At 35.3% G+C, this 14,180-nt stretch overlaps 1 protein-coding gene across 4 annotated transcripts in view; it reads right to left on the reverse strand.

The window, feature by feature from the left end:
• PRDM5 (PR/SET domain 5) overlaps positions 1-14,180 on the reverse strand; it is an 83,586-nt gene that overhangs the window by 20,979 nt on the left and 48,427 nt on the right. For all 4 annotated transcript variants that reach the window (XM_031044739.2, XM_005144127.4, XM_031044740.2 and 1 more), the window contains 2 exons: positions 13,408-13,568; positions 10,164-10,257 (listed from right to left, as the gene is read on the reverse strand). In XM_031044739.2, coding sequence (XP_030900599.1) covers positions 10,164-10,257; positions 13,408-13,568 — 255 coding nt within the window. The remainder of the gene's footprint in view (positions 1-10,163; positions 10,258-13,407; positions 13,569-14,180) is intronic.

The raw sequence follows: 14,180 nt of genomic DNA on the forward strand, positions 1-14,180 counted from the left end.
ATTAACTGTGGGCTATTAAAAAAAATCTGTGCTTGCAATAGCCCAGTTTCTAGAAAAAATTTCTTAATCTCCCTGTAAACAGTCCAAAGATAAGTCTGTGCCACTGTGTATGAAATATATGGATATTTATAATGGCTTTCAATAAAAAATAACTTTTAATTTAAAAATTAATCTATGAAAAAGAGTCAAGATTCCTCTCATTTTACATCAGCCATGTAAAAATATAACATGTAATTTTAACTAGTTGTTCTGAATCCCAGTGAAATAAAGGATAAATGAAAGCTAGCAGTAGTTATTCTCCAAAAGTGACCTCTCTTGGCTGAGAATTGAAAGATCTACCCTCAAACAATGCATCTTTTTCACTACTTACTGTACTAGGAACCTAGGCAATTAATTCAGATTAGGTGTCTGAACTTATGGACAGCAGATTTTGGCAAGATTATCACAATCCTACTTATTAACTACTTTATCTCTAGTAAAAATTAACTTCTTGTCTTGCTTCAGAACTAGACTAGGCAAACATTATTCGTGCTACCAGTCAGTTGCTTCTAATAATGATCCCAGGAACAGATTTGCCACTGAGACTATTGAGAAGCAGGTGTTCCCCAAGAGAAGTCTTAGACATTCTATCCCACTTTAAGTCGTGTGAGACAAACGGGAGCAGTGGATCCTGTCTCTAATACTGTGAAATGCAAATGGCATAAGATGACAACAGAGAAAAAACAGATTTGAAATAACAAATGGTTAATATATTCTTCCCACACAGGAAGATTTGCTGAAGTGCCCTGTTTCATACAGAACTACTGCAAGTGTCCATAAATGAGAAGGTTTTGTGCTTCAACAAAGTTTAGAATTGTCACTACGGAAATTTGGAAAGCAAGTGTGATGTGATAAAAGTTCCTGAGAAAGTGACAATATACATCAGTGCTTCCCACGTTCATCTGCAATCAAGCAAAGGCCACCAAAACTCAATTATAAGCATTGGAATATTAAACTTCAGATCAACTCACACACAAGAAATACTTACAGATGTAAAACTTCTCTGATCAGAAAGGGAATGGATCTGTTACTAGGAGAAGAAAGGAACGGCAAAGATAAGCAAACAACATGGTGTTGCAGATCATGTATCTCTGTTTCTCTTGTCCTTACAAAAAAGTTATTAAGCATCACAACGAATGAAAGCTATTTTCCCTATGACAAACAATATCTTCTTGGATTTACTGCTAGAAGCATGCTTAGGAGAGTGTCAATATGGAATATCATCATAATAACTGGGGGTATGCCAGAGACAAAGTTGTTAATGTTGATTAACATTTATGCCATTTGCACTCTGCTTTTTATATAAACATATATTTTAAATATATATATCTATATAACATAAAGATCTTTATGTTTGAAGACAATGATAAATCCTTATCAGGGGATAATAACTGAAGTTAATCAGTGCACCATTTTTTTTACTATAATGCCTTTTCATTTCAGTCAGTAGTAAAGTAAGTTTTCAAAGGTATTATTTCACAAAGTGAGGGTCATGAGTTGTTTTTTCACAGATTTGATTTATACATAAAAATATGGAGAATGTGGGGGGAAAATCTTTTACCTTTTAAATATGCTACCAAACCATAATCCTAACATTCCACATTAGGAAAATACCTGAAAAAAGCCCTGGCCTTCTATGTTACTGTTTGCAACTCTGCCATTAAACCGCAACAGAGACTATGATCTGCACTTTTCACTAAAACATTGCATCAGGCTTTCTACTTTAGTACAGTATCAAAATCCAGTAGGCATATTAAATACATCTTAATTTGACACCTTGTCCAGTCAACATGTCCAGAAGTAATGTTGTGAATGCAACAATTACTAAGAACAACTGCTAAAATTAAAATACCAGGACACTCAAGTAAGACAGACATAATAAATGCCAAGTTCACCCTCAAGTTACGGCTGTCATGTCCCTGCTGACCAACAACAAAGTGCTCAACATATTAATGGTACTTTGATATAAATAACCATAAATAAAAATCCTTGGATAAACTGCAGTGGATTTAATATAATTCAAAGTCTAGACATTCTACTTCCAGATTTTTCTATGAACAAAAAAACAGCTTTTAAAATAATAAAAATAAATTTTAACCCTAATACAAGGATTACAAAAAACAATTCCATGACCGAAAACTATATGGGAATTTGGTCTGAAAATATGCCATGACAGAACTGATATCTTTTTTTTCCTCAAGTGTGTAAATCTCTAGCTTGAGATCACAACTCCTACTGGACCTTAATGTACTATTAACAAGATTCTTCCATCCCTATTCAACTTGGGATGGACACTTCCCAGAAGACATTTGCAATCAAAGGTGCTGTAAGGTAGCATTTACAGTGAGTTCAGCACCCAGGTTTCCAAACTCAGATACACCTGTGAGCAAAACAATTAAGAAATAAAATGAAATACACATTTCTTCATCAAGATTTCAGTGGCTATAGCCAGACACATAATAAAGACTCCGAGACACAGTAGTTCAAATTATTCACGTGTTGCTGCTTTCACACTGTATTTTGCAATCCCTGTAGGCAGTTTAGCCACAAAAAAAGCTAACTACAAAATCAGGTGGAAACAGGATATAAACCCCAATGTTAGCAATTACTTTGATACAGTGACCTCAAGTTAGCTCTACTAAATAAGGAAGTTAGAGGTGACAAATGTAATCCTATCAAATGAGACAAACAAAACATGCAACAGGAGAAATAGTCCTAATCCGAAGAGACTGCAACAGAACTGTCAGAAGAGATCAGAAAACTGAAAAAAGCACAGAGATGTTCAACAGCATGCTAAAGGATACATTTGATGAACGACTGCATTTGTTTTTGGCAGCAGCCTCACACAGGTCTTTCAAACCATATGCTGACATTACTACTATTTCATTCCATTAAATCTGGGGTCATATTTACTTTTGCCATTCCCATGTGGCTTGCTTGTTCACTTGTGTACAATATTATATGTATGTCAGTCATCATGTACAAATCCCCTGTCTTTCTGTCTTCACTGGAACTAAACTACTGTATTAAGGAATGAAGAATTTGAATTATGCTGTGAAATTATCAAGGTGGAGGTGTAATACTTTTAATATGTCTATGCTTGGTTCATTGGGGTATTTAGCAGCACTGGTCCAGGCCAACACTCATGAACATCAGAAAAAGACTTATGAGAGACTGCAATGAACATCAGATCATGTGCAGTGTACGCAGCTTAAAAGGAATGGTTTTCTATAAAAAATTGATTTAATGTGATCCCTCAGAATCTTCCACAGACCATTTACCACCTTCTAGAATTAGCTCCTTTTCATGTGTTGAATTATACATTACAAAAATTAGAAGATTATTTCTTAAAATAATAAAGACATATATGAGAGTATTATTTAAAAATGTCAATTTTCAGGAAAAAAGAATCCTTTTTAAAGACATAATTTCAGATTAGGGTAGGGTAGAGAGGAAAAAGAGACTCCAGCATTGACCAACTATGGAGGAAAGACAACAGTTCACCTGGGGAGGAATTCAGAGGAAAGGGGGCCATCTGGATCACACACGCCAGATGATCACTCCATATCAGATGATCAACAGGGCAGCCCAGAATGGGAACTGCAAGAAGTTTTTTTTAGTCAGAGATAATCTGGGGTCATGACAGCATTCAACAGCAAGTAAGGATGGGCAAAAGGTTAAAGGATATCCAAAAATTATAATCTGTAACATCTGCTTAAGTACACTATCTGTTCATATAGAGCACTTGACAGCTTTACACATTTATCTTCAGCTGCTGTTGCTCTGTATAGGGTGTTTCCATCAAATTAAAAGAGAAGTTTGTGTCCGTAACTTCACAGAATTCAGTTAAGGCACTATACATGCATGTCCACACACAAGGATCCTAAGATGCACAGAACTGAATTTCTCCTACATGAGAAGAACTTCATTAGGAATTAAAATTAAGTTAAATAGGAACCCTACTGTCTAGGAACCAAGTGATGTCAAAAGAACTTAAATTAGAAAATGCCAGAAAACCAATTATTGAATGAAAATTAAATATTCACACTTTAAGAAAATATTCAGTATATTTCACAGCCTTTGTGGTACACAGCATGTCAAATGGCCCTTGCGGAGACAAACACTTCTTCAAAATATTACATTTCCTCTTGTGTAGACATGGCAGTTTTCTAGTTACCAACTAGCATTTTCAGAAGCATTTAACACCACAGGTGCCTTAAGCATTTTTATAATTCTGACCAGAGATTCTAGCAAGTGAAAATAATGGAAGAACAACCAAGAAGCTTGGGTAATTCCCGTAACTAGCTGCTCTCTTTACAGTATCTGGACTAGACAATAAAAACAGTGGTCTGACCTATGCAAAATTCCAGCTTGCCAGATTTTCAACCATTAAACACTTAAAATTTAGCACTGCAGAAGGTACAGAAGTACCAGACAGGAGTAGCTTTCTCAGGCCAAGAACCAACAACTTGGTAATTTGAAAGGTAAAATACTTGTGAATGCCAGCTGAGGCAAAACCCAGAAACATCATACATACATGTAATTCTACAATGTAGAAAGGGATGTTTTTTTGACTGATCTTAGAACAGGCTTGTTGCCTGAGAAAAATGGAAATACAGTACTCATGTATGGGTCAATTACAGATTTCTTTCTACACTTTAACAACCATTCAAACTTGGCAGGCTCTGCAGACAGGAAGTGAAATATTTCTGGGTTTTTTTCCCTTCACCAGTGATTATAGTGTCAGTAAGCATATGGATTTCTAACAGAGCTCCAATACTTGTGTATTTTCCAGGCACAGGGAAAACCAGAATTGCTTTTATGTGAGTAAACCAAATGCATCTGCCATTCACTAAAAATTGTCATATATTTAATAACAAAAAACTCAAGTGCTATTCTTTTCAAAGTAAGAGAAAAACCAAATTGCTTTAACCATTTTTTTTCTATATAATACGTCTTTGCAAGTTCTTACCCATGCCTTATTCTTTGAGGAGCAGAAGTAGTATTCTGACAGCTGAGAAGGTTTGTTTTCTGCTAATTTTTGTGTTTATTCAGAGAATTTATATTACCTAGTCAAGACCAATACTCGAAGTGTTTGTCCTATCTGGCCCAGAAAAATTATCACGATGTAACTGAAGTTTTAGCTATCTGTAACTAAATGATTCATAAAGACTAGTAAAGGACCCTATGAAATAAGTCAGCTGTCTGAATCTGTACAACAAAACATCAACTACCACTATTACTTAGCCTTTCATCACTTCTACAGTGATGCTGAGATTTGAGTCACAAGTAAAAACTCAACACACTTACTTTAAAGAATACAGCAGCTTCATTCTCTGCATCTATCAGTGGAAATAAACAATTTGGTTTCCCTATGAATGGCACATTAGTATCTATGACTTCAGTGAACCCAATGGTCAAACAAATCTTTTAAAGTAAATGCCTTAATCAATCACTAAATTCATGTGACCTAAAGACATCACTAGCATTCTATCCCTTATAAGAACATTTCTTCATTCATGAAAGCAGAAAACAAAAAGCTGACAGCTGTATGAAACTTTACAGGTATTTTTAAAGATTTAGCTGCTGTCTGGAGATAAATAGAACAACGATGTATAAACTGAAAAGTTTAGAAAAGCAGAATCCTTACCTTTGAGGTCTTTTGCAAGCTCCTTTTTAAATTCAGTAGACAAAATAGAGAGATCATTTATAAGTTACTGAATAGAAACAACCTTTTTATCTGTAGACAATCTGCTACCTGTTCACTGACTAGACACAGATCCATTTTTCCACATACTTCAATGTGGTATGAGAGGAAGCTCCTTTAAACTTCTCTTTTATCCTTTTTTTTGTTTGTTTTTAATGTAACAAAACATGTATTACTTATAAGGTAATTTGCCAGAAGATTTTCTAGTATTAGGATCCTGGCTGTACATTATTTCTTACGTACATGAATAAACAGTTGCTTCTTTAGCTATTAAAACTTTGGGTGCATATTTTACACAGTACTAAACCAAAGTTAAACTGTTCTTCAACTTTTTCATTCAACTACTTTGAAGTCTTTTGCTCGCAGATGATTCAACTACTGTTAATAAGCAAAGATCATAGTTATAACTCTACAACTAATATTTTATTGTTTATGTAAAAATTCCTGAGTAAAAGTGCGAAATTTAGGCCTAGATTTTTAAACAGTTGGACCATAAATATGATCTTAAACGTGCTCAAATGACTAGTTAATCAAACTGTAGAAATGTGGCTAGATTCTGGGTCTACTTATTCTCTGGGTAATGTCTTAACATATATTTGCATGCATAAGCATTTTCTGGAAGACATGTATGGTCATTAGTTGTCTCTTGCCAGTCCCTATGTAATGTAGTAGAAAAAGCATGCAAAGGATGGAATTACAGGTCAGACAATTTTCTTAACACAGAAAAAAATTTACCTGCAAATATAAACTACCTCAACTACTACTACTAGTTGTTCTCCTACTAGAACAACTTCTATTCTAACAACAACCTGATGTGCTACATCACAATGATGGAAGGGGTTAGGACACAACTAATCAGGAAAGCAACAGTATAATTATCAGACAGATAAAATGCATGTGCATAAATAATTACATAGGCACACACAAATACATGCACACACAAACACACAAGACAGCAATTACTAGATCTAAATAGCTATGCACAAGGAAACTGAGAAGTTGCACAAGCCACAGCCAGTAACTGTAACTGAAGCTGCTTTAGGGAAAACTTTAGGGATACTTTAGGAATTAACCTCCTGACCCCTAGTTTTCAAGCCCAAGGAGCAGACCATAGAATTTCATTTACAATTTATGAACAAGCCAAGGAATTTATATCACAGTCAGAGGATTCTTTTGCTGAATTAACCCCAGTTCCCTCTGACCCTAAGAAGTCATAAACCAACAGGATACAGCAGAGGGAGAATGTAGTATAGTGTTTCAGCTGACCTACAGAATGCTGTCTCTGTCATGCCAAGGCTGAAACCCAGATGATGAATTACACAGCAATATGCTAGGTTCAGATGCAAACATCAACCCCTTCCCTCTGTACATGCGCATGCAGACATGTTCACTCACCCCAAACAAGCTCAGTTTCTGCAACAGGCCAAGTACTGTTAGGGCTCATTTACAGAGTCTTACTCTAAGATAAAAGAGGGAAGGAAACTGCTTATCAAGGAAGCATGCATACATCTGTGAGTAACAATACTGAAGAACATCTGCTGTGTATTAAATATAAGCCAAAATTCCATTGAGCTTCAATTTGTATATGGATTATTAAGCATATGAGAATACAATTCCAAAGCAGAACCAACAACTTTGACTTTTTATCAAAAACAGCTTTAAAAAAAAATAAAAACAGATACACAACTCTCTTTAAAAAGAATTCTGCTGGCTTTATTTTTTAAATACAGAACTAAGTAGCTAATAAAACAAAGTCTAGCTGACCACATGCACAGCGATGTAACACATATCTCTGCACCAAGACCTCAAACTAACCAGGTGTAATCACTAAGACATGAAGGCCTTTGCAATATTTACATTTATGGCGAACTCCTTAGATGCAACAAAGTTCAGCCTCAGCTGAAGGCTTATTCACAAAGATGATCCATCTCTTGAAAGCAGACCATGGCTGCTGGTTGTTTCACTTCTAGGTCAGAATGAAAAGTGATACTTTGAAGTCACAAGAAATGAAAAGAGAGCACAGTTTTTAACTGATCAATTCAAACCCACAGAATTTAATAGATATCAACAGCATGAAGTATTCAATATGGCAACATTTTGAAAAAAACATCCATCACTGAATAAAGTAAGTTTGTGGCTCCATTGTTTGATGATCTGCAAATTTCTTGGCACTCAGAAAAATCCTCAAGAAGTTGTCAAGGATTTTCACAATGCAGTAAACTTTATTACTAAAAGCCATCAAATGAGTATTTTGTACTGTTTGCAGATTAGACGATTCCCTTCATCAACTATCCCTGCCTTCTCAGAAATGACGCAAGCTATTCCTCAGAAAGCTATGCTTCCTCAGGCCCACTAACGCTGGACAACAATTTCCTTTTGTGATGAGTCTGCATCTATTATGATCATGAACAACTTGGCTAATCTTCAGGTACAGCAGAAGTCAAAACAGCTTCTCCAAAAGTCCAACATGCATCTAACTACAGCATCTTCTCACTTAACCTCACATAAGGCATTTTGACATGTAACTTACAGATTACTTTTTTAAACCATTTTCCCGAATTAGCAACCTTCTTCAAAATGAGTGCTTCTAGCTTTTTAGGTAAAGAAAAAGGCCTTGAACTCTCCCTCCTCCTGCAGTGGGTTGTTTCCCCACTGCATATCCCCTTAATTCCAACCAGTATCATATCCTGGCAAGACAGTTTGTCCCACCACACTTAATTTACAAACGAGTTGAAAATCTTCAGTGCCTTTCTACTTCAAGTAAATTCAAAATGTCATAGTTACCATTTCTCATGTTAGACTGGCTACAAGTTTTGTGAGGCGCTATAGTCAAGGTTAGAGGTCTCTGGTGTGTGGTTTCATGAACATCAGCTTAGCCTAACCTCTAAATTTAGGAAAGCCTCTTTGAGAGCTGAAACATTAAGTGTAACTGGTAGCAGCACATGTGTGAAAAGCATTTTCACCCAGACAGCTATAAAGCATTTTCCCCAAGAGCTATCTGTACTATCAACTTGAAAATCTAGGACCTTTGTACTCTGTGCAAACTGATGTATAACATTCATAGTACACAGAAAACATACCTGAAGTTTAAGGAAAGGGCCTGTGAAATAAGAAAACACAAGTGTCACACTAGCGAAGGCCATAAAGCAGACTTGCCTGCAAAAAAATGTTGAAATGTGAACCCAGAGATTTTAATGAAGAATTAGAATAATGTTTGATATGAACCATCAGGAAGTCAAAAAAAAAAAATTGTCCAGGAAGGGCTTTGAAAGGAGCTGATAAGGTGCGTAGAAGAAAGAATGTCAACAAAGCAGAGCAATAGACAGATTTTGAGTCTTGCCAGCTTTGACATTCTGTTTTTTGTATCAGTGATTATACAATGCATGCAAGCAACATGAGCAGAATGCATATACAGAGGTTTCTATGTATATAGTTTTATATTGCTGCTAAGAAGGATAAATGTTCCAAAAATGGAATTTAGTACAGAATAAGAGCTAAAGATAGAAGTAAATTTTAGCCCTCTATCCTGCAGTAACAGGATAAAAATTTGCTAGTGTCTATAGCAGCCAAATCCAAAAATCCCAATATATCAAAAACAAGTAAACCTGTAATCTTAAGAGGTGGTCTTGACAGATTGAAGTGACTCAGACTTTTCCAAACACAGTAGAAAGCCAAATGACTAAAAGCACAAATTCTTGTCATCTCCCTGGAAATGAAATTTGCTTATGCCAAGTGAATGGAATGTCATAGGAAGTCTATTTGTTAACTGATGCTTTGACTACCGAAGGTAAATCTATACCATTTTACATTGGAATCAAATTATCACAATGAAACCCCTTTCAGATGCTGCCACTTACCTGAATGAAACTATAAACTCACAAAATGAAACCTGACAACATGACTAATTTATTTTCAGTGTGTGTACAGATGCACATATATAACACAACAGCATTACAATAATGCAGGCTAGGTGGCAATAAGTTGCATGTATCAGAACCAGGAACATTAGGAGACCTGCAGAATGCATCAGATGTTGCAAAAGAAAATAAATTTTGAGTTAAAGCATACACAAGGTAGAACATTCTAATTTGGGTAGCGTGCAAGCTATGATAAAGTCAGAAGTTACATTAATATGAAGTCAGAGCGTCAAAACACCTTTGCTACCAGAAAGATGAACTCACATTGTATATACATATAAACATTCATACACATACATACACACTCTCATACATAATCGTAGTTGAGAACAGAATCTGCTTTTACACATTAGGCAGGTAAATGTCTGAAAAAGATGCTGTGTTAGGCCTACCTGTAAATTTGCATTTCTCTCTGTAGACAGACACATTATGGACATACTTATAGACACCTTCCTACATATTGAGAAAGTAATCTCTGTTCATTATAATAAACATTATACCTGTATGGCTTCGAATATGAACTCTCAGTGTTCCATTGCTTGCAAACTTTTGTCCGCAATATGGGCAAATCTTCTCTTTTTCTCCTGTGTGAGTCTACATAGGGTGGAGAAAGACAAGAATGAAAGCTTCAGCAGAGCAATAAAAGAAGTGGGATATTTTAACTGTATTGACATTGACCTATCTCCATTATACATGTTATAACATCATACAAGGCAGAGATTCTTTCATTTTTCTTCTAAAACTTCTAAATGACTCTCATTACTAATGGCAAAACAATCTGCCTTTTCAGTTCTTAAGTTTAACATTTCCTAAAAATAGTTACTATTGAAAATGTCCTATTCAACTCTATTTATTTTCACCATTGCAAGAATGAGACACCTATTTTTCAGTTTGGTATCTGTGATAATGGTTTCCAACAAACGTTAATTTGGTTACCTAATAAAATTAATCTTCATAAATAGGTCTGTTTTTAACAGCTTATAATTTCACAGAATTTTATTGCATTATGAACTGTAGTGAAAATAGTTTATCTAACCTAACATTACTCTTCCTGTTGCAGACTTGAACAAGAACTTTAAGAAGTCTTTCTGGAGATTTGTGCTTATGGTTTCTGTCTCATACACATGAAATACAGCCATCAGTTCATCTGAAGTATGACAGACAGCAATCCTTCAAAGTTCAAGTTCTCAATGATTCAGTCAACACAACTTGCATACTGGACACTATCTAGCTTGTGTTAAATTATAGAATTAGACTGCATTTAGAGAATTATCACAAGAATAATATTGTAATTGTCACTAATACTAAATCATACATTGAGCTTGTCTTATGAAATCAAGCTGCTCAGGCTAGAGCACCTTGCTGCTAAGAATTATTTTAAAATAAAAAAAAAATAAATTTCAGACTCTCCCATCCAACCTGGGAGGTCAACAGCAAGACCACCTTGAACTAAGTTACAAACACAGCTTCTCGTCAGTTTTGACATATTTTTTACGCCCTACTCTGAAGATTTACCAGCCTATTGAATAATGTTTCCTTATAAATGTGATTGCCTCTTTAGTGAAGAATTCTGAATCCCTTCATTTACAAGTGCTCATTCAAATGGGACAGGAAAGATAACACATTAAATCACATGCACAGCTGACTATTTGGGCTTCAAGCTTTGCACATGACCCTCTTCAGATAGGGAAATTAATTCTTAATTTTATGAAAGACACTGAAGTGACATAAAAGTCTTCATTACATCATAAAAAACTTATCGCATATAGTACATATTATACTGCAGCTGAAGGAAGAGTAAATGAGATGTCATTTCAACAATGGATGCACTTGCACAATTTTTATTCCCTAACATTAGGGGGAGCAATGTTAAATCCTTTTTGATTAGGATAGATTTCTTTAGAAATCGCTTCTCTCTCTAACAGCAATATTAGGCAATATCATATTCACTTAATACATTTCAAACTACCAGAAAGGATTTCTGGGAGCAATACAGTACAACTAAAAGGCTCACAAACATATAGCTAGTCCTAGTCTGACAGCAGCATAGAGCAATAGCAACTACAATTAAGAAGGAATGCCAAAGAGAGAACAGGGATAAACAATAAACACCAGGTACTTTCCATTAAAATACAAGTACACACAGTCATTTTTAATGTGAAATAGTAAGTCATACTGAATTTTTTAGAAATGAATTTAGGGAAATTTTTTAAAAATTATGCAGAGCACATCAATGATTCCAGGTAATACTTTGACTTTTGGATCTTACAATCCATCCTTCACAAAAAATTTATCTGAACTCAGTGAATCAGTATTATAAACTAAGTCTGTTAATTCAAGTGATTAGAACAAGTAGATAAGGATGAAAGGATTGTGTGTCTGAAAAGCAGTCTTGTTTCCCAAATAAATCAGTTTGTCTAACGAATGATACTATTCCCCCCTGAAGTCTTCCTCCCCAAGAGCACAATGAGAAACAAATCACAATTTTATTTTGCATACCATTTGGTTTTTAGTTCCTTGGACCAATATATTCAGGCTTGAAAAACAAATATGTTTTAATACTCAAAAAAAGAATATCTTATAAAGTTCTCTCTCTGTTACAGCAAAACTCAACTCATGTAACAGGCTGAACAACTAATGAACCTGGTTATTTGAATCTCAATTATCTTACAGTACATGTACTTAAGTCTACAAACAAGGCAACCCACGTCATTTAAGCTCTTCTGAAGAACAGGCAAAAATCTTCCACTAAAAATATCTGAGAGGAATGCATCTTGTTTACACAGGTATGTCACACAATCACAGAAAACTTTATTTTCCAGCAACTATACTTCCTAAGTAACTTAATGCATATTAAATATGGAACAAGAAGCACTTTAAAAAGACTGAAGGCAGACAGACAGCAAATGCATTAACATACATTTAATGGAAGATCAAGATCTTTAAAAGACCACAAAGAAACTAAAGAGACCTCATTCATAGTTGGTTCCAGTACTTTTTGCAAGTATTTTTTGCACATTAAGGAGACAGCGCCATCTATTACCTTAGAGATTTCAATAGTCTACTATCTGCCAGTAATTCGGTTTAGGCTCTAAAGATGTGTACTAGTTCCCACAGCTGTAATACATAGGGTTGGAGAGACATTGGAAGACTCCCTTACATTTTTTCCTCAATTTTGAATATATATTTGTGTTGTAATGCATAGGACTCACCACAATTATGTGCTGAAAAAATATTGTAACTAAGTAATTCAGTTATTCTGTTTTCTTACTAAAATTTTACATGCATATGTGAAGGGCATACTACATGGCAAACAATGTATGCATCATGTTTTTCAATAAACTCTTGCAATCTGCATTTGGTGGCAATGCCTCAGCTGATTTGTTCTTGATTCAATTACTTTCTTCTCATTTATTTGCTGCAACATAAACCTGACCTCACGCACAACTAGTGAGCAAGTTTTCTTCTAAAGTTTACCCCAGTTCCACCACAGAGATCAGTGGGAAGGAGTATGGCAAGGAGCAGTGCAGCAAGTCCAGCCACACTGGATTTATACATATGCACCCACTACAGATTCTGCATGCCACCAAGAATCCCACTACTGCAATAAGCATTTTAGGATGTGAAGCACCATCACAGCTTCCTACTGAAAAGCCAGAAATTCAGAAGCATCTGGAGATTTTATGTTTATTACCATCTTAAGGACACAGAACAAATTAATATGACAGAACTTATTCTACTCACTTTTTTATGACTCTTTAGGACTGAGGGTGTCACAAAAGCTTTGTCACAGAGATCACACTTGTATTTCTTATGTCCATCATGTACAACTTGAATATGAACATTTAATGTGTCCTTTCTTTTGAAAGTAGCGTCACAGTGATCACATCTGAAAGTCCTCTCACCTTATAAAGAGAAAAAGAGTGCTTAAAGATATCATATTTTTGTGGAAATACACCTATACTTACTGTTTCAGAATAATGAATAAAAGCAGCAGACAAATTAAAAGCTGGGTTCTGAGAACAGAAAGAACACCAGATCAGGTAAAACTGTCATTGGGAAATTAATAAAGTAGTCCTGACAACAATGTAGCCAGAAATGTGAAATTAAACTCCAAAGCCAAAGGCAAAATGGTGTCCAGTGGAAACGACTGCCAGTGAGATGGAGCGCAGGTTTTATGAGAACCTCTTTAACAGACTCTCTTTATGGTAACAAGCAAAAAGATGCAATAGGCTTAATCATTTGAAACTTAAATGGTAAGAGACATCTTCCTGAATTTACGATACTCTTCAACCATATATAGTTACTGCACCAAGTATGTATTTTGCCAACTTCTGGCTAAAAGTTTAGCAAAATTCTTCAACATGGCAAAACAATGGGAAGCCTAGAATTTGCTAATTTTTTAAGTGTTTTTCAAGATGAAGGAAAATAATCAGCGTTTCTCCTCAGCCTCCTTATTTAGCAGAAACCCTGTATCTCATTACAGAGGAGCCATCTGACATTGCACTATCTCCATG

The sequence above is a fragment of the Melopsittacus undulatus genome, chromosome 5, assembly GCF_012275295.1.
Source record: "Melopsittacus undulatus isolate bMelUnd1 chromosome 5, bMelUnd1.mat.Z, whole genome shotgun sequence".
Taxonomy (NCBI): domain Eukaryota; kingdom Metazoa; phylum Chordata; class Aves; order Psittaciformes; family Psittaculidae; genus Melopsittacus; species Melopsittacus undulatus.